General features: G+C 43.3%; 2 protein-coding genes across 3 annotated transcripts in view; both read right to left on the bottom strand.

Annotated features, from left to right (window-relative positions):
• zdhhc2 (zDHHC palmitoyltransferase 2) overlaps positions 1-1,891 on the bottom strand; it is a 12,316-nt gene extending 10,425 nt beyond the window's left edge. For both annotated transcript variants that reach the window (XM_005719499.2, XM_005719500.1), the window contains exon 1: positions 1,376-1,891. In XM_005719499.2, the coding sequence (XP_005719556.1) occupies positions 1,376-1,502 (127 nt within the window). In that variant the 5' untranslated portion in view covers positions 1,503-1,891. The remainder of the gene's footprint in view (positions 1-1,375) is intronic.
• A 2,445-nt stretch (positions 1,892-4,336) lies between these two features.
• micu3b (mitochondrial calcium uptake family, member 3b) overlaps positions 4,337-20,684 on the bottom strand; it is a 23,434-nt gene continuing 7,086 nt past the window's right edge. Inside the window, exons 5-15 of the mRNA XM_005719496.2 lie at positions 15,446-15,493; positions 15,256-15,338; positions 15,109-15,180; positions 13,211-13,252; positions 11,293-11,388; positions 10,771-10,859; positions 10,374-10,545; positions 8,236-8,344; positions 6,868-7,025; positions 6,346-6,414; positions 4,337-5,282 (exon numbers count right to left, since the gene is read on the bottom strand). Coding sequence (XP_005719553.1) covers positions 6,346-6,414; positions 6,868-7,025; positions 8,236-8,344; positions 10,374-10,545; positions 10,771-10,859; positions 11,293-11,388; positions 13,211-13,252; positions 15,109-15,180; positions 15,256-15,338; positions 15,446-15,493 — 938 coding nt within the window. The 3' untranslated portion in view covers positions 4,337-5,282. The remainder of the gene's footprint in view (positions 5,283-6,345; positions 6,415-6,867; positions 7,026-8,235; positions 8,345-10,373; positions 10,546-10,770; positions 10,860-11,292; positions 11,389-13,210; positions 13,253-15,108; positions 15,181-15,255; positions 15,339-15,445; positions 15,494-20,684) is intronic.

Raw genomic sequence — 20,684 nt, 5'->3', positions numbered from 1 at the left:
AGTGGGTCAACCTCAGATTGCTTGGGGGTGAATTATGTAAGCCAGACAATGGGATTAACATGAGCTGATGAGCGAGCTGTATCAGCTGATGATGCTTTCACACAACTGACTCTGTGTATGGCTGCGGAGAGCACGCTGGCCCCGAGCGGCCACTTTCCTGGCCTGCTGCTGCTGTTTTCATCAGCCCGTTCCATGTGACCCGAGAGCATCGCTGTTGTTTCCCCGTTGTTCAGCAAAACAGTGCAGTTTTATAAAGAAAAGGCTATTTTTCTATTCCCCTGAAGTAACGAAAGAAGTCTTGTGGGTGTCGGCAGACACGTGGTGACCTGTAATTCTAGAAGAGGTTCATCGTGGGACAGGATCTAGCTGCTGTGTCATGACACTATGACTCCTGCACACTCTAAGCTCTGGTGTCTGTCTAAATTTGGAGAAGATCAGATAAAGGATCAATCGGCCAGAACATCAAACTGCTTCTGTTTGGTCTCATTAGATGTTCTCCATTATTTTGCCCCCCCCCCCCTTCTTTTTTTCCCCCTTTTTTGTGACAGAGCAGATTTTCTTTCCTTGTGGTCTGACAATGTGCCAAATGGAGCACAAGAGTAGGCTGCCGAGACTCCACTGAGACATCCTAGAAACCATTACTCACTATCCAGGTCAACTTTGTGCTCACTGTTCACCGAGGAGGCTCGCCGTCTGTAACCGCGCCACCCAATAATCAGCTGCAGGAGGGGAAGTGAAGGAAGGATGCCTGACTAAAGCCATAAGAGACTTTTATTGCTATAGGATAATGCCTACAGTGTTTGTCACACGATGAAGCTACTGCAAACTGAACCTGAAGCTATTACAGTAAGACTTTAAGATAGTGCTGATAGAGGCGTTAGAATCAGATAATCTGAGACAGATGGTCCAATCCCAATCTCACACCCTGTGCTACATACTTCATAATAAAAGCAGGCTGCACAGTCCTCCAGTTGCACTGTGAAAATACACATTTCTCACTTGCCTGCAACAATATGCTGACAACTGGCTGAAGTGTTGTTGTCATGTGGCTGTCCACACACACACACACACACACACACACACACACACACACACACACACACACACACACACACACACACACACACACACACACACACATATTGCGTGAACAATAAAGACATTCTTGTGAATGCCAAAATAAAATAAATAAATAACAAGCCTGATTCACAAACTGCTGAAAGGGAAATGTGTTTCCACCCAATCTCAAAAAATCCACACACACACGCACACACACACCAGTTAGGGGCATTTCCCCTTTCCTCACACACACTCTCTCTCTCTCTCTTACACACACACATCATCCCCCCTTACTACCGAGACAGCTCATTCTTACCTATGCAAAGCTGCAAAACATACGCGTAGTATGACCATGCCACTATCAGAGCGATGAACAGGACCGGGATCCAGTACAAAACTCTCTGACAGCCTCGCTTGATACTACGCGAGCCCGACGGTGCCATAGTCTAGGAGCGGATCATTTCCCGTGCGCATTCGCGTGGTGCTCTCCCCTCTTCTCCCCCCGCTGCGCGTGTGTGCGTGTCTTCCCGTAGACTGTCACTGCATCGTAGCTCCGGCTCTGATCAGCCTAATCGACAGCTCAGACGCAACATCCTAAACCAGCCTCCCGCCCTGCCTCCTCCTCCTCCTCCGCTGCTGGTGGTGGTGGTGGTGCTGCTTGCACCGCTCTCCCCTCTGATCGTCCTGCTCGACTACTAGTACAGACTACAACAACACATCAGACGGCTCACGCACACCTGTGCACGAGCTCAAGCACACATTCACTACGAGTCCGCGCTCGCCTGCTTCCCCACAGGTTGCCATGACGTCCGCGGGATGCTGCAAGCCTGGCACATTTTTCAGCGCGCGCAGAAAATGGGTTCAGCAAGTTCAGACGGACTCGTGCGCGCGCGCCGACTACAAATATAGGTCCAGTCTACACAAGACTGTGAGGTCAGTTGTACCTCTCTGGTCTGTTTTATTTTTTTGTTCAGATGGAGTGATGTGATTCAGCTCCTTCCTCACACACTCATCCTGCTCTCTGTGTTCTTGTTTGTTTGTTCGCTCTTCTGTCCCTCTCTCTCCGTCCTACCTTTGTGTTTAATCATTGCTTGACAGTGGAGGCGGAGGTCTGCGCGATCCAGCTGCTTCTACTGCATCTCCACCTGCAAAATATTCTCGCAGTCCTACCGCAGAATGCTTTGTACAGGCAGACTGCACACTATAGCGTGTGCCATATTTTGCACAGTGATTTATGATTTTTAAAAAAGCAAAGAACTGGAGGTTCAAAGGGAACCAGAAACAAATATCCCATAAAAATGTAAGTAAAGAGCACCTTCTGAGTATTTTAAAAGGGATAGGCACACATTAGATTATAAATATTAGTATTAATACGTAATAGTATGTAGTGTTTGCCCTTACATTTACTCATTCCTGGGTGCGGGCTGTATTCTAACCTCCTTTTCTCATTTCATATCAACACATGCTCCAGTTGTGTAGGCTACAGCGTTAACATGGCTTCTTATTTAGAAGGGAGAACATATATTTTTCCCCTTCAGATTGTGTTGTAGAGAATCCTAACCCTCCCCTTCTTACATTGAAAGAAACATTAGTATAGAGGAGCAGGCTGTTTTAGAGTACCCTGACACAGTATGCCTTTGAGATGCAGGCTGTTATTGTGACATTTTTTCTCCTTCATTCAAAAAGGGCAACCCTGAAGGCACGTGCAAAGTTGTGCAGCCATGTCTTTTCAAAAGTTGATGTTGCATGGTTAGGGCCAGGGCATGACACCACAAACCTTTGCAGGTCTAAAGCTTCTTAATCTTCGGAGTGAAGACTGAGAGAGAGCACGCCAAAACTCCGCACAGTAACATCTTGCATCCCAACGGCATACCCAGTCAGGATGCTCTATAATACAGCCTGCACTCATAGAGTAATGTAAGAAGAGGAAGTTAGCAAACAGAAAAAAGGACAGTGCGAAAGACTCAGCAAAGATAACACAGTATGATAAACAATGAAAATAATTATTTGAAAGCACCACAGAATCACTGGGAGCTTCGCTGTATTATATTCCAGTATAAGCTGGTTATCCCCTAATTTATGTGTTGAACTTTACAAACGTTGCAAATTGATGCGTGTAAAATGTACCAAAGGACAGAAAATGTATTAAAATTTCTTCAGAAAGGACTTCAACCTACACTTAATGTGGGCCACAAATGAATCATAATTATAAATATAACTATAATAGAATAAATAATAGAACAATAAGCACTTACAGGTCTTGTGCTCATTCTATGGACTCTCCCCTCGTGTGCCTCACAGTGTTTGGGTACACGGACCAAAATCAATCAAGTCAATCAATCCAGATCATTATGGCTCACTTTCTGACCAGTTTTCAAAAGTATTTATTTTACTAATTAATATATTACACATGTGTATTATTATTATTTGCTACGCACATTATTGAGAGCCCTGTTGTGCAAAGCTTAATTAATTGTGATCATGAATACGTGAGTTTACATGAGAATAGCTGATGTAAGGTTTTATCTGACGATAAAGTGAAAATATCCTTATGAATGTGTGTTACTTTGGGAAGTACAGCCCAGTTAAATGGAGGGAAATTAAACTGATTGAAGAGATGGTGCTGGAGGGCAGCGCAGATGACCTGAAGCTTTCAGTGAAGCCACAACGTGACACAACAGCAGGCGTCAGTTACATTTCCACATGGATTCAGACTAATACACTTGGATAAGTGATGCTCCTCAGCCTGTGGAAACAGTCGTGTGATGGTTCCAGCAGCTCAGACGGGATCCAGTGTCTTTAAGTCTTAAACATGTGTTGTTTCGGTTAGTGGGATTCTTTCTTTAATGTTTATACTCTCCCAACTTGGTGCAGTTCTTTGAAGTTGCTGAAGCACCACTAAACAGACCTTTTCAGATGGCACAATGTCTGTTTATATGAACTTGATTGCTCACATGAAAGTGAAGGAAAAGTGAAGCCCTCATCAAAACAGGCTGGAATGCAAAGTACAGTTGAATAGCTAAGAATGAATGTGTGATCACTGAAATGACACTACCTTTCATGTAACTTCAGTAAGTGCAGGATTAGAGCTGAATTAATCATTCAAAGATTAAAAAAAGCCCCTGATTAGAGTCTTGAACACCCACACAGCCCCAAGTTCCCAATGATTAATACTGTTAATGATTTGCCTTCAGGTTGAGATTAAAACAGCTAATTTTATCTAGTGTGGTGCTGCCACCAGTCCACTGTAATCACAGAGAGGAGAAAGCAACAGCAGTTTGTTGAGAGGACGCTCGGCCGAGAGCGGTTTATTCGCTTGCAGGCGTGAAAACAGTGATCACGTGAGTGACGTGCATGTCGGTGTAACAGTCAAAGCCTGATCTGAAATAAAGAGGCAGCTCAGCTATTCCAATATTTAAACAGAGAGTAGTCTGAAATGCAAACACATTAGTCTGGTTAATATTAAAGCATGTAACTTTTTTTTCCCTCAGCACAGCTCTACCCAAAGCATGACATTGCTTAAGAACTCATTACAATAAGTGGAAGTTAAAGGAGCAGTACATTTAGTTTCGGTAACTCCATTTATATTAAAGCTCAGGAGTGAAACAAACATATGGCTTTAGCATTTTGCATACGTTTATACAGAGGTCATCCCTGCAAGTGGTGTGAAAGCACTTCTCTGCACCAGCCAAGAAATGATTAACACTGTTAGCTGCCTGTAGTCAAACGGGGGGGAAAGCCACAGTGAGTGTGTTCGGGCCTGCTGCCTCTCTGGAGGATCCTGGAGGGTTTTAGCTGCAGAGCTTTGGGGGCGAGCGAGAGGAGGAGGGGAAGCTGATCTGTTCAGGGGGGCTGCAGAGACCACAAAAGGACCAAGTATGCAGGCATATCAGGCTCAGGACAGAATGAGTGACCAAAAAAAATACTTAAGCATTAATAAGAAAACCCTGATTTTTCTTTTTTAAATTAATAAATAAAAGTCAGCAACAATAAATAGCAGAGTCCTGTAACGCTGGGTGTTAAGTAGCAGGTCACTGTGTTCATTTGACCGCTTACAACGCCTCTTCCATTTGGCTGACCACATCCTCTTCGTGCCACATCCTGTTTATTTCAAAGCTTCTAAGATAGAGCAATAATGTGCTGCAGTGTGCATTAACCCTTCTGTCGTCGCAGAGAGGAGACGCTGCTGATCCACACTGTAAGACATGCACTGGTGCTGGGACCTGCACCTGCTGACAAAACAGAGAGAAGAGAAAAAAGTAACCATGAAACCAAATCGCATTAAGGGAGCATTAAGACAATTCAGTGTTTCCCTCTGAGGAACAAAAACCTTCTCTTAAAAAAAGGTCATGGAGCTCAGTGAAGCAGCAGTCCTGCAAGTATGTAGAGAAGAAAAAAAATCAAGGTCTTTTGAAGTATGATGTAAGTTTAGTAGAGTAAATTTTTAGCACAGGCTCTGTACACCTATTGAGCACAACACTGTGCCCAGCTGCCTAATATCATGTTTGTGCCCCTTTTGCTGCCAAAACAGCCCTGACCCATCGAGGCACGGGCTCCACTAGACCCCTGAAGGTGTGCTGTGGTATCTGGCACCAGGATGTTAGCAACAGATCCTTTCAGTCCTGTAAGTTGAGATGTGGGGAATTTGGAGGCCAAGTCAACACCTCAAACTCATTGTTGTGCTCCTCAAACCATTCCAGCAGACATTACCCACAACCTAACAGTGCCTTCACCAGCTCACCTTATTCCTATAGAAGCATTTCCATACCCAACAAACTGTGATGCTCTGTGTATTCTGACACCTTTCTGTCAGAACCAGCATTAAGTTTCCAGCAGTTTGAGCTACATGAGCTCGCCTGTTGGATCGGATCATGCGGGCCAGCCTTCACTCCCCGTTTGCATCAGTCAGCATTGCCTGTCCATGACCCTGCCAGCGGTTCACCACTGTTCCTTCCTTCCTTTAGTTTCTTCCCTCCTTTTCTTCCTTCCTTTTTTTTTTTTTTTAATCAGAGATCAGATTATTATGCCCTCTCCTGCGAGGTTCCTTTGAAACATGTATACAGCTTTAAACTGCACTGCTCACTGCTCATGTATGCAGGCCTAAGCCGGTATCTGGTGGCAGTTGTTCAGGCGTTAATATTACAGTGAAACTTAATGCTGCCGACGAGGACAGCGTGGGCTTCAAACACATCTCCAAAGACTGTGTGCTGCTGTAGTGCAGTTTTTAATTCTTTGTATTTTGTCCCATTCGTCAGTGAACGCTGACACCGTGCAAAAAGCTTTTACCTATTTGCCTGAAAGCTTCTTCTTCATGCAGGATTTGAAAGAGACAAACTTTTCCTCCACTCGGACGCCCTGTGAATTATGTGCAAAAGGGGAAAGAAAGAGAAAGAAAGTCAGTTTGATTTGAAGAGAAGCCACTAGATGGCAGTATAGTGCCATATAAAGCTCAACTCTTTGAGTTGTGTTTCAGTGATAAAATGCAGCAGGAGTGTAATTTAAACATGACTATGTGGTGTATCTAAGGATACTGCAAGCTAAAGAAAAATGGCACAAAATCAGCCTTTACTTAAAGTCAAAATTAAGCAGAACACATGACGATTTTGTTACTAGAAGCTGATCAAGTAGAGGAAATTAGTATCGCTGAATGTAAACATGCATATTTGAGTTCTTAATTAAACCGTATTTTCCTGTTTGACTCTGATTTATGTGCTCACCTTTGAGCCCATTTGCACTGACAGAGAGAGTTAAAGAAAAAAAAAAGCAGAAAATAGATCAATAATGCATAAAAGCCCTCAGCTGTCCTACCCCAGCACGGCGGTGCAGCCGGTCCTTCATGACGCCAACAAACTCCCTGTGGCTGAGCTTATTGTCGTGGTCCTCATCGAAGATCCTGAAGACAGTGCTGACCAAGTGGGGGGTCAGTTTGATGCCGGTGGCCACGTACACCGCTCTGGCAAATTCCTCTGCAGATGACACATTATCACATGTGTATTACCAATGTTAACAGTATCAAACATCAGTATCAAGCTTTGGATCCTCGCAATTATGTGGATCGTACTTTGATACCATCCACCTAAACATTGCTGCAGTCCTGCCACGCTCCATGATTCCCCGGATCTCCGTCCAACTAAGCATCTGTGCGATATGTCAGACCAAGGACACGAGGCACCCTCAGAAGGCCTTATTTATGCCCTGAGTGGCTCCAAGCTGTTTTGGTGGCACCATCACCATATTAGGTTGGTGAATCTAATGCTGTGGTTGGTCAAAGGAGCAATATTATAAATATTAAAGCTCTCTCAACTTTTAAATGAAAGTCAGAGCGGTTAATTTATTCATGAAGAGCACAACTCAGACTGGTGGAGGAATTTACGACACTCTGTGCAACAAATAAATATACTTCTATTTTAATCGAATGGATTTAAGACTCGAGTTCTACACAAAGCATCGAATCACATTTTAAACAGGAGCAGCTAAAGCGCAGGCTGAACACTTCAGTCAAAGTCACCTATGAGTCAAAGGTCATCGAGCCCATCATCTCTGACCAGCCTCACAAAACTGCCTGTAGCTGCATGGGAGCAAATCCCTGCAGGCAGGTAACCTGCTGCACTGGAGGCTGCTTGAGCAGTTGTAATCTGTTAATATACTCACATGTAGATTCAGTGTTCAGGTGTGGATTTACTTTTTCTGGCTCTAGCTAGATGATGGTACCATTTTTTTCAGATCTGTTAACGGTAATGATGCTAAGGAGACGTTTAAACTCTGCACTTTTTGTCTCTTTTTACAAACATAAAGAAATTGAACATTAGAGTTGGAATAATCATAAACTGTAGTTATATCACAGATTTCGACGTCATGCGACAGACTGGCGACCTGTCCAGGGTGTACCCTGCCTCTCGCCCTGAGACAGCTGGGATAGGCTTCATTCCTCCCGCAAGCCTGAAAAAGGTTAAGCGGAAGAGAATGGATGGATGGATTTTTCTCGACTTAAAACTCTTCATAATTAGTCCAGGTAGACTACGAAATGGTTGGTCTTTTCTATAGAAGTTTAGAAGTTGTGTTTTTGGTTTTCCCCCATGAGTCAGAGACAGACAACAAGAAGTCAGAGACACAAAATAAAACTAAAATCACTTTAAAAGCACCTTCTGTCCATGCATCCACAATGTGAGACGTTACCTTGCCCAGTTGAGCGGTTGGCAAAGTTGTACATTTGCATGGCGATGGTAAAATCCTCCAGGTTGTTAAGGAATTGGAAGAAGGACCGAAACTCCTCAAAAGTGATTCCCTGCACAGGAATAATAACCAAATAAAAAAGGCAAAGCTTTTATTCACGGACACGATACCGCCGAGACACGTAAAGCAAACAAGACACATGTGTCAACACTCCGGCACCGTGTGCTAAAATTCACACAATGTGTAATCTGCTTTCTTTCATCTGGTGGGGAATCCTTTAGTGTGTGTGGGACCTTGGAGTCATCAGATAGATAACACACCCAAACAGACAAAGTATACATTGCTGGATTTTCCCTGTGCGGTATGGACACGCTGAGCTGTCAGCAGTGGGTGAGGAAGGGGGGGAGGATCGTCGCTTTTGGGAAGAGGTCAGGCCGTTTGCAGACTTTTCTAAAGCAGATTAACCTGATACTTGAATAAACAAAAACAAAAGTGATGAATCCCCAAACATCTCAGGCTTGGCTGATGACTATAACACTGAGCCCATTGATGTCCACTCAACCATCCTGCAGCTACTAGCTGCTTCTCTCGCCGGGGGCCCAGCCAAACAGACAACACACACAGCCGAACAAATGGAGTAATGACTAATCTGTGATGCTTTGCTGTTTTAACAATGTGAGAGCCATAAAATATCTCTCAGCGTAATGACGAGACCCACTTGATTATCAATGGAAATCTAGCAACAGGCTACTCCAGTTGGCTGAGGAGCTGCTGGCACCTTCTCATGCGGGTCAGCGTGCCAAGAGGAAAAACAAATTCAAGCCAAAATGAGGCTGTTTCACTCAACAGCTAATTCACAGAGCGGCATTAAAAGGAAGAGATGGGTGAAATGCTTCCATGTTCATGTAAACCAATATCTTCGCAGACTACTTCGGGATTAAAGCCCCACATCACCACGCGAGGATCCAAACTTTGTCTTTGTAGAAGAATCGTGATTCTACAGAGCATCTAGTGAAAAGTCTGCATAGCTTTTGGAAATCCCCTCCGACTGCTGGAGTGATGCAGTGTTATGACTTTTGCAGTTGTTTTTATTGGGGTTTAGCAATTTTGAAGCTTTGTGTTTTATTCGGGCCACACAGAAGTGGGAATTCTTTCATTTTGGGAATTTAACAGGACGGCCACAATATTTTGTGGCTTCACAAGGTCTTATCTTGTCTGATGTAGTAGTTTGCCAATTAGCAGCAACACATCTCTTCCATTTAGGATAGAGAGTATACTGGACTATAGGGGCGATATCATTCCCATGCATATTTAAGTGCAAACTGAGTTGAATTAAAATAACCATCTTCAAGATAAAGTTTGGCACAAAAAAATGTCAACCCTCTTTTCTTATACTCAGCAGCTAATTACAGTGAAATGCAGTGAAATGCAGAAATTCTGAGCTGCGGCTGCTGCTGCAGAAAAACAAAGTCAATGCACAGTTGCCAAAAACTGCACTTCCCTGTGTGGCCACTTGAGGCTCCAAAAGCAAGCCGGCTCATGGGCATCAGGGGGGACAATGTATACAACCTGCTGCAAAAATTATTTGGTCATTATAGCTAAGTCTACAGCAGCCAGGCAATTTAAGAAAACACAAGCAAATAGACAAAATGCTGCAAAAGCACACAAAACACAATGTTTCGTTTTCTGTGTTTTGTTGGCTTTTCAGTGCTTTTGCTGGTGTTTTCTCGGGCTGCAGTGCGTTTGACCTCTCAGGGCCACCGTATATTTACCCCTTCATAACAACTGTACTGACTATGACATGCATATAACTCAACTCTTCCAACTAAATGAAGGTTAAAGGTTTTGTGACAGCATGAATAAGACCACGGCCTTTTTCATGCTGTATGATGAAGGGCATGGACACATGAATATGGTATTTTATTTTATTTTTTAAAGGTGCAATACTTTAAACTTCGGGTGACATTAGAGTTTTCATTCATACAGGCTATGATGAAAATACAGATGTACTTCTTAAATTCATTGTTAGGAAGTAGGGGGATACTTTGCGAGTATACTGGTGGTATTGGATTATATTATACTGTAGGTTAAACCTCGTTGTTTGAGTAATGTTCAAAGGGAAATTGAAGGTAAAAGCGCACCTTTTCATCTGGTATACTGTGACGCATGTTCTCCAGATACCCGCTAACATCCTCGACATTGGTGTAGCGAAGGAGGACCTGAGCAAAATCTTCCTCGCCGATGGTGGGCATGCCTTTGGAGTAGGACAGGAACTCTATCTCAAGCACCTCTGTCTGCAGGTTGTCCATGAACCTGAAGGAGGGAGACAGACGGCAGCTGCTGACAGGAAACGCCATCGCCAGAAGCTTGGTACAAAGGAATACTTAACATAGTCAATAACAAAACCACTAACTGTCGGTGGGTTAGTACGGTACGGTATGAAAATGATTAATGGCCGTATAATAGCATCAGATAATGATTTTTTTTCCAGGGACATTGTCATTAATCACCGAGCAAGCAACGGGTTTCTCGACTCACTTGTAAAAATCCTCAAATTTCAACTCAGCTTTGCCTTTTTTCCCAAAGAAATGCACCAAGAGTGTGGTCTCCGATTTTAAGTCCACGTTCTATGAGAGGGAACAAAAGTTCACAGCATTAACACACAGATTTAGCTACAGACTGCAAAACCACACAATGCAACAAATCCCACTGATTACTGCAACCATTAAAGCAGAAACAAAGTTTCAACAAAACTTCCCATCCAGCTGTCAGGTTCAGCTTTTGAATGTTCCAGATTCAGCTCGACTCAGAATTAATTAATTCTCCTTTTTAACAAACGTGTGCCATGCAACAGAACCATCAGCCATGCCACGCTTCTTCCTGTCGACGCGCCATTTAAAAAATTCACACCACTGATTAGACAGATGCGTAAGTGGAGAGCGCTGTGCTCCCTAACACATTATTGTCAGATTCCAGCAGAAGCATCAGGAAACTGAGGATCATGCACAGCATCGTTTTTGTGATTATTTAGCAAAACAGCTAAAAAAAGTGCCCGGCTACCTCGGTGAGATCAGAAAACAGAACTTGACTCGTGCCACGTCTGAGAACATCCCACATGCCTCGGGCAGCCACATGCTGACCGTCTTTTTTTAGAACCTGTGGTAGCAATCGAAGCACAGCTGTTAGAAGACATAACACATCTGGTTCGTGTCACCAAGAGAAGGGGAATGGAAGGTGGATGAACAGACTCAGACGGTACACGGCGTTACAGGCGGGAGGATCGAGGAAACAGAGCGAGATGGAGAACTGGGCAGGCATACAAAAAAAAGACAGACAGACAGGTGAGCTGAATACCCACAGAGACAACGGGGACAGACACATGCAGAAACAGCGCGGGGCTGACACCTGCGTATCCGAGAGGCTGATCGGCCCTGACATGAGCCTGCGCTGCAGCGATGCATGCAGCCTCTTGGCAGGGATGTCGAGCCAACGTGGCTAACACATGTCCAAAGCATGCGAGGTGTAAGACCTGGAGGAGGATTCATGCCGGGTCAGCGCTGAAACTGAATCCGACAATATGTCATCGTTTGATGCTACACTGCAAAGTAAATGCAGGCAATCAAACACCTTCCATCTCCAGAACTGTAGTGTTTTTTTGCCCCACGTCACATCCACTGCTCGATGCTTACTGGAAGCCACTCTGCTGTATTTTTCTCAACGAGCTCGGGCGGCTTAGATCTTTGATTAACGGATAATTACCATTATTACAGTTTACACTTCTTCCTTAGCCTTCCCAGCTGCCGCGGAGCGACTACAGCTGCTCCAGAAAACATTTTCTCCTTACTGATGTGCAATAAAAAAAAAGAAAAAAAAGATCACAGGAAACCAGTCTTCTGTTTAGTGAAGAAAAACAAATGTAACTCCCACTTATGAAACAAAAGATGTTGGTCCCCTCTCATTCTCATTGTTTATTATTTCAACCCATCGTTTCTTGAGCCTCAAGGCCTCTCAAGTCCCGACATCACCTCCCTGAAAAACAAAAGTATTGCAAAAACCAACCAGAAGCAGCCAGCTGCTGCTGACACGTGTTCTTAAGTGTGGCTTGCTTCATTTCATAATATTTATTTATCTTATTCAGTTCTTTTTTTCATCTCTCAGGCCCGAGGGAGAAAGCGAGACAGCTGATAAAACAGCTCTTCGTCTACGCCTCAGTGCTTCTTAGCAGAGAGGGAGATGTACGGCATGATCCCGCAGCTAATTACGGAACAGCTCTTTAATGCTCGCCGCTGTTCCCATCTCATCCCATGAAAAGACTCTGAAACACTTGTAATTAGAATATGCTGGGGAAAGCCCAACCGCAGCACTCAAGACGTGCCTGTTATGTCTTATTGAAAAGGTTTGACTTTTGAACTCTGTGCAGGAAAGACACCTACAGGGAATCAAAACACACAAAAAAGAAAGAAGAAGAAGACACACCTACAGGTAAAGTGTTCAAACAGCGCTCTGAGTTAGCTGCAGGCTCTCCTACGTGTTTGCAGAGCGGCTTTCACAGTGCTTCTGCTGCTCCTGTCTGACTGGCATCTTCATGGTCAAACCCATCTCTAAAGGTAACCTGAGCCTAAATACCACTCCTCAAGAAACTGTAAAAATAAAACATGTGGGTCCGAGCAAAAGCGGTGTCAGTCTTCAGGTAAGAGCTTTTTGAAGTGAAATCTCTTGCCCAACACTGACAAAAGGCGAGTACATAAATCATCTGAGCTGCACCCCTCCTGCTTTTGCCACACACACAAATATGAGATAATTCTAAAGCACAGAGTGAGGTATTTCGGATTTCACTGAATGTGAAGTGAGGTTATCTCGGACAAATACGGGTGGTGTCAGCCCCTCAGAAACATGTATATTTCCTATGATAACTCAGGTTAAGGAGACCACATTCCAGAAAGCGTGCAAGAAGAGGCACCGTTTACAGGCTACATACGCTGCGAGCCTGGGATTTGTGATTTCCGTAAAGCTGCAGGCTCTGAAATGCAAAAGAAAAAAGACGACAGGTGAATTAGTGCAGAGCTTATAATTCACAATGTATTTTAAAACAGGAAGACAGCTGGAAAAGACATCAAGTCGAGACAGCGTATCTGACAATGGTCCCAAATTACTGTTAAGCCTTATAAACGCATGCACAGCCAGCCCATCCTGATCTAGAGAATCCATTCTAATGATCTTTTTGATAGTTATACGGGCGCAATTTTAATTCAAGGCCATCCAGAGATGCTAACGTTTGTCCCAGCAGAATAAGCTCCTCTATGCTGCGTTCTTATGAGATAAGACCTCAAAGAGTCGCTCTTATCGCTCTATTGAGCTCGCCCTGTTTACATCCACCTGCATGCAGTGTAAGACAACTCCAAAAAGATGAAAGCCTTAGGCATGTTTTACCCTGTATGACCACCGTCACCTCTGTGCAGCGAGTTTTCTCTCTAGGATTACTGCAAGTGTCTCAAGTGAGCACAGACCCACACAGTCTGATCTGACCTCAATGTTGAGATTCAGACTGATGTCTTTAAATCTGCATTACTTCTTTTCTTTTTTTGGCACTAATGCGGGAAACAGAGCAGGCAGTAAACACGCCGTCTCACCAGCTTATTAAGTTCATATGAGAAGAAGACTGACAACATTTCATTGGAGGTTTCTGAATGTAAATCAATCATTCATTCTCCTTTCAGCTCTGATTTTGGCCTCCACCAACTCCTCAGGGACAATATGGCTCTTTAGCTGCAAACTATGTTCTGCTCTAAGGGGGCAGCATTCGTTGGATTTCTAAAAGCTCTTTTTTTCTTAGTTGGAAACAGTTAAAAAGAAACTGTTGTAGCCCATAAAAAATAGCTAAATATATAAAAATTATGTTTTGTTTCAGCTCTGTCAGTTCACACCAATTCCCAGTTTGTGGTCAAAGCGCGAAAATGCACTGAATAATGAAGGAATGAAAACTGCAGTTCCTCAACGGCCATATGAGGTCATTAACAGTAAACTCCCTGTTAAAATGGCCAACTTAAGTAATGCTAGCAACACTTTTCTAGTGTTGCAACTCAAACCGGTGGCTGCTGTTTGTTGCTATACTTGTTTGGCATTCAGTTTTATCTCTACCGTTAGCGTATATCTCTCCAGCTCATTATCGTGTTCAGTTTAAATAAAAATAGCTTAGCTTGAGGCAAATTAGTGGTGGCATCTATCGTTTCCTCAGAACAGCTTTTGTGACACACTGAATTACCACCTTGTTGCATGTTGTTGCCATAGATTGTATGTCAGAGAGAGATGTTAAAAATGTGACTTCACCCACTGGCTAAGTCCTTCAAAGTGGGCTTCAGTGTGGAGCCAGAAATGAGCACATCTTGAATGCTGAGCAATTAGTTTAGTTCACTAGCACCTCAAGGCCCTTTATATTGTAAGGTAAAGACACTACATTAATAGAGAAAAAACTGCAACAATCAGATTACTACCCCAACCAACATGAGTAAGTATTCTGTGACAGCGGGAAGGAAAAACTCCCTTTTAACAGGAAGAAACCTCAGTCGGAAACACACTCAGGGAGGGGCTGCCATCTGGGCTGATGATTTGCAAGATATCAATAGACTGTGTCCAGTGTGTGCACAGAGACAGGAAAAGGTGTTAAATTAACCCCACAGCAAGCCTCATTGCTTTTCTGATAAGCGCATAAAAAAACAGATCCAGACCTCCAATAGTTCCTATATGATAAGTTGCAAACTTTGTCACAGTGTTGCTTGTGCAGACGGCATGCAGCATGCTTTTCAGGCCTTTTCTGGTGAATCCAGGCTGATGAAAAAAACCATTAGAGCCACTAAAAAAAAGGATTTAAGCTCATACTTGCTGGTCCTGTCTTTGCATATCTTCAGTAATGTCTTTTCTGTCCTTCTTCTTACGGAAAATTTCTTCCAGCTAGGATAGAACATACCATATATTAAACATCAAATCCATGTGATTAAATCTGATAAATAATGGTGATTTCCATACCACCAAGAACTCCCTTTTGTCCACCATTTCATTTCCATCTGCGTCAAACATGTTGAAAGCAATCCTGAAGCCTGCATGGGGCTCTAGAAGCAAACACAATGGATTTACGTCAGACAGGCGTCTTTATATTGCTTTTTTAAAATATAAATTTTAAAGATAACAGAGTAAATCAGTTCAAAGGTATGCTGACTTGTTAAAATGCAGAGCAGGAAGAGGTACTCTGTATAACTGATGACACCTAGAACAAAGACAAAAAAAAGAAAAGAGTCAAAACAAGAAACAAAAACCTAAATGTTCCTTTTCACCCTCAAAATGGCATCAAATGACTTAACCAGGTAGCTCAAGGTGTTTGCAGATGTTCAAAGTCATGATGCCGAGATGAACAATCCATCCAAAGAAACAGAGCACGCCTTCAGACACAGGTAATCTCCTCGTGCTTGGCGATAACATCTTAAAAGGTGCCTTTTACTTCATGCTTGGTGTTCCCCTCACACAAACACCAACTTTACAACTGAGCTGACCTATCTGGACACAAACCCAAACAAATTTAAGGCCCGTGGCTTTCTGATCGTGTTTGGGTAACAAGGTGTAATACATTCTCGAGTGATCTGTCACTGATTGAGAATAGCCGATTTGGGCTTTGTGTCGCATCCTTCAGCCCCCTTTGTTGTGTGACACGGTAAAGAGAAGAGTAAGTGTCAGGAGACATCTCAACCAACTAAGGAGGCTTCTCCCTCCTGCCTCTGAAAGCATTCCCAAGCTTTTGTTTGCTCAGGAAGATAGAGAATCGAGCTAAGATAGTTCTGGGTGACTGCTCTGGATGTTATGGGAAAAGAATTCAGGTACGAGGTTTGCTGCAGGGAGATATCTTCAGAAAGAGGAACACTCGAGGAATAAAACCCAACTAGTCAGGAAAGATTTAGTTATTACCGTCTTATGCTTCTCCTTGGAGCTGGAATCATTTTGCAAATGCACAAACTAAGGTGGGAGAAGATCATCAGTCGTGCATGGGATCAGCCATAAAATCATCGAAAAATATTCTAAAACAAAGCACCCAGCTCTCTCAGTTTGGCAGGTATGACCCTATAATGACAACAGATCTCTACCTTCAAAGCTTTTAAAGCTTAAACAGCTTGAAGACAGGGAAAAAAACTTTTAAGATTCCTGCCATGTCTCACCAATACCACACACCTTCACTCGTGGAGGGAGACCCCCCTTCTCCCTTCAAGCTCAGCCTCTGAGCTCAAGTAGATGTTGTTAGACAATACAAAGAATTCCACAAAAACACTTCATACAGAGTGGCAGTCCCGGAGATGTAATCCAATGCCATTCTTAGGCTTCATCATGTCCGTGGTGATCAGGGGGGTGGCCAGTGGGACATGTCTCGACACAGCTGGTTTCAAACAGCTCCCTCATTCTCAAAAGCAACGCTTTGTTCACAGATCAATCTAGTCCTTTTTTCACTGACAAAGCTGCAACGTTTAACAGCAGGATTAAAAGCTCCAAATCCCAGCATTGGCACTTAGCTAAAGCAACACAGGAGGAGAGCAGAACAGTGAGATCTGATGCTCCACTGCCACGTCTGACCTGCTGCGCTCAGAGTTTGAAGGCCCAGGTGGAAACATTAAAAGGGGACTTTGAGTCACACCGACAACTTCAGTTGGGCTTCGTGTGATCTCACGAAGACCTCAGGTTTGCGGCAGTTTCACAGTCTGCTGTTTTCAGCACATATAGGCTAAAGACGTGCAGAGTGCAGTGTTCATGTGTACGGTTTACGGGCCTCAGGAGCCTGCACGGTGCACACGGTGAAGACTGGGAAGTCACAATGTTGCTGAGTGCAAAGTGACAGATTTCAGTTGAGCTGTTAATGTAAAAACTTAGCACATAAATTCGATAATTTATGCCACCAACAAGAAATCACTACACTTGAGTAGGTGACACCAGAACATTTTAAAAGCTCTAACCTTCTTCATGTTTTAGCTTTTTAATTGTGCATGGTATAATGAGCATAGTGGCTCATAGTGTAGTGGTTTACAAGTGAAGGATCCCACTGTGTGTTTTGCATGCTGTAATTAAAAGTAGAGGGCGATCATGGCTCAAGTGTTGGGAGTTTGCCTTGTAATCGGAAGGTTGTTGGTTCGAGCCCCGGCTCGGTCGTTGTGTCCTTGGGCAACACACTTCACCGCCTACTGGTGTTGGCCAGAAGGGCCGATGGCGCGATATGGCAGCCTCGCTTCTGTCAGTCTGCCCCAGGGCAGCTGTGGCTACAACTGTAGCTGCCTCCACCAGTGTGTGAATGTGTGTGTGGATGACTGGATGTGTAGAGTGCTTTGGGGTCCCTAGGGGACTAGTAAAAGCGCTATACAAATACAGGTCATTTACCAAAACTTAGGGAAAATCTGTCTTGGTTGCCTTTTCTCCTTCGTATTTGTGACGCTCTGTCTGAAATGCAATACAGTCTTCAGCAACCTGTCCTTTCTTTATATTTTATGAGCAAAATGGGAATATTTATTGAAACGTGCAAACATACAGGGAAATATAGTATAAAAGGCGAAAAGAGCGTTTGTACAATTCTAACGAGCTTAAAAGTGAATATTTGTATGATCACCTTTATTCTTCAGTGCAGACTGAACTCTCTTAGGCAGCTTTCTTTTCAATTCTTTAAGTAGTCTTCAGGAAGAGCTCTGAAACATTCAAAGCTCTTCTTTGGATGTCGGCTACCTTCTGTTCCAGGCTCTGTAAAGATGGTCCCACACTGCTTCAATAATGTTGCGGTCCGGGCTCCGGGGAGGCCAGTCCGTCACTGATAGTGTGTTTGTCTATCCAGGTATGGTTTTACTGTGTTGGGAGTATCCCCAGTGTGTCTTTTGTCCTGTCTTACTCCCCTCACATCCAACCAGTCAGCAGATGGCTGCCCCTCCCTGAGTCTGGTTCTGCTGGAGTTAAAAGGGAGTTTTTCCTTCCCACTGTCACCAAGTGTTTGCTGATAGGCCATCATAGGTTGTTTTGACAAGATTCCCAACACCACTGGCTGAAAGCACCTCAAACCACGACAGAGCCTCCACCGTGTTTTACAGTTGGCTGTAGACATTTACTGTTGTACCTCTCTCTCTCCAAAACATTCAAATCAGTCCAGTTCTTGTGTCATTCGGCATACGTACGTCAGCCTTTTGTCCCCGTTTCCCTTCCTTAAGAACGGCTTCTTGACAGCCACTGAGACCATTTCTGATGAGGTTTCAGTGAACAGTAGATGGATCAGCTAAAGGGTCAGATGCATTTCTCAGGTTTTGTCTCAGTTTATTAAAGACATGACTTTTCACATACTAATCAACTGCTGAAGTTAGTTTTTAAGCCTGGGTATTTTTTCATCCACTTCTCAAGTTTCCTTTTATTTTATGGATACAATGTGCACCATGCCAAAATCTTCCAAGTTTCAGCTAATAAAGGCGCCCAGTGTCCAAAGAAAAACACGAAAGAGAACTGTTGCTCATGACCACTTTAAAAAAAAAAAAAATTAGAAGAAAGTCTGGCTCCTTGGAAGCAAAATATAAAGAAATAACCTGTGGATCAAGACTTTGGCAAAGTACTGTATATTTACTTGTATATATATAAAACCTTATATATACATGACCTCTCTGCATTGAATCATGTTGTTAATCTCTGGCTCACTTCCACAGCATGTTTTATATCCTGTTTTCTTTCTCTCACCCCAACCAATCACAGCAGATGGCCCCGCCCCTCCCTGAGCCTGGTTCTGTTGGAGGTTTCTTCCTGTTAAAAGAGTTTTTCCTTCCCACTGTCGCCTAAGTGCTTGCTCATAGGGAGTCAAACAATTGTTGGGTTTCTCCTCTGCATATATTATTGTAGAGTCTACCTTACAATACAAAGCGCCTTGGAGTGACCGTTGTTGTGATTTGGTGCTGTATAAATAAAACTGAATTAAATTGAACCAAACAAATAATTTATGTACTTGTGTTTTTTGGAGGTTGGGTCTGTGACCCAGCATTTTTCTGTTATTTTGTATTTTCTTTGCTTATATATTGAGATAACGTTAAGTTCTAGTATTATATTAGTTTGACTTGAGTTTTAGTCTCTTCTATGTCGCCAGATTTATGAATCTTTTCCTAACATTTGTAGCATTTTTAAGTGCTTTTTTTAAAGGATGCTTGTCACAGGCTGCTTACAGTCATAATTATGTAATTTATGAGCTTCCAATAACTTCACCTTTGAAGCATTTTACTACAGACACAAACAAGCCTTGTTGTGTGTACTGTACCATCAATGAGCCATTCCTTCAAGAAAAGGTTATCTAAAAATATATCTATGACATGTTAGCAGACTGATGGAAAGATAAGATAGAAACTACGACCCACGCTTTCTGCTCCAGATTGGCACATGGACAACAGAGCACGCACTGAACGAGACATGGGAGGGCCTTAAAAAATAAAATCTCACAAAGGATTTATGTGTACAGCAGGAACACAGAGAGTGGGTTCTTTACCTCGTTCACGGATATTTCTAAACAAATTAGATGATCCTTTCCAAACAGGTGGGGTATCAGCCAGCATCTTGTCTAATTCCTGCGAGAACAGAAGCAAATCCCTGATCTCACATTCATTTCTTAGCCCTTCAGTGTGATGTATTTGCTGGTGTTACAGTAATTTGAGAGGATTTTACACAGATAAGGAGGCTCTGTGAAGCAGCATCAAGGGCTACAAATGACGGGAAAACTCACCTTTTTCGTAAGGGACTTGCAGACTCTCCTACCTAAACGAAACAAGGCCAACAGTTAGTTGAGTCAAGAGTACAGGACTGGGAAGCACGAGTGAAAACAAATGTTTACAGGGACAGAAATATACGCTGTGTGTTTCCATGAGCACATTCCAGGGGCCAATAAAGCAGAAGATAAGCAGAACACATCATAAAAACACCTGGCTGGGAAACTGTGTCGATAACATTGACATTAACCCTCCACCGACACATTTTAAAGCCTCTGTCTGGAATAACGATCCTGCAGATCTTATGTATGGCAGCACTGAACAGAAAAGCATGGCTTTATTACAGCCACACAATTAACACTAAGCAGCTTCACAACAATAACAAATAGCGTGCCACTACCTTTCTGCCTCCTGTTTACCTTCATCATTAGATGCAGCGATAGAGGCCACACACCTGATGTTACAATCAATCACAGTAAGTCAAGACTGCCTTATCATTACATTTATGGTATCCGTGCTAAGTTGTTTGGTCTCTGTGGGTCCCTGTGACTTTGTTACCACATAAATGAGCCATAAAAGTAAGGTTGCTGGTAAAGATGTCTATCTTTATGCAGGTGTTATGACTGAAAGCACTTAGAGCTGTGTCTAATTGTCCGATGATACTTCGCAGGCCCTCAGCAACAAGGATATTCCGGAAAACAACACCCTGGG

Source organism: Pundamilia nyererei, unplaced genomic scaffold (genome assembly GCF_000239375.1).
Source record: "Pundamilia nyererei isolate P.nyererei 1_Seehausen unplaced genomic scaffold, PunNye1.0 scaffold00001, whole genome shotgun sequence".
NCBI classification, from domain to species: domain Eukaryota; kingdom Metazoa; phylum Chordata; class Actinopteri; order Cichliformes; family Cichlidae; genus Pundamilia; species Pundamilia nyererei.
The sequence above is the reverse complement of the archived record's forward strand: the minus strand, read 5'-3'. Positions and strand labels throughout refer to the sequence as shown.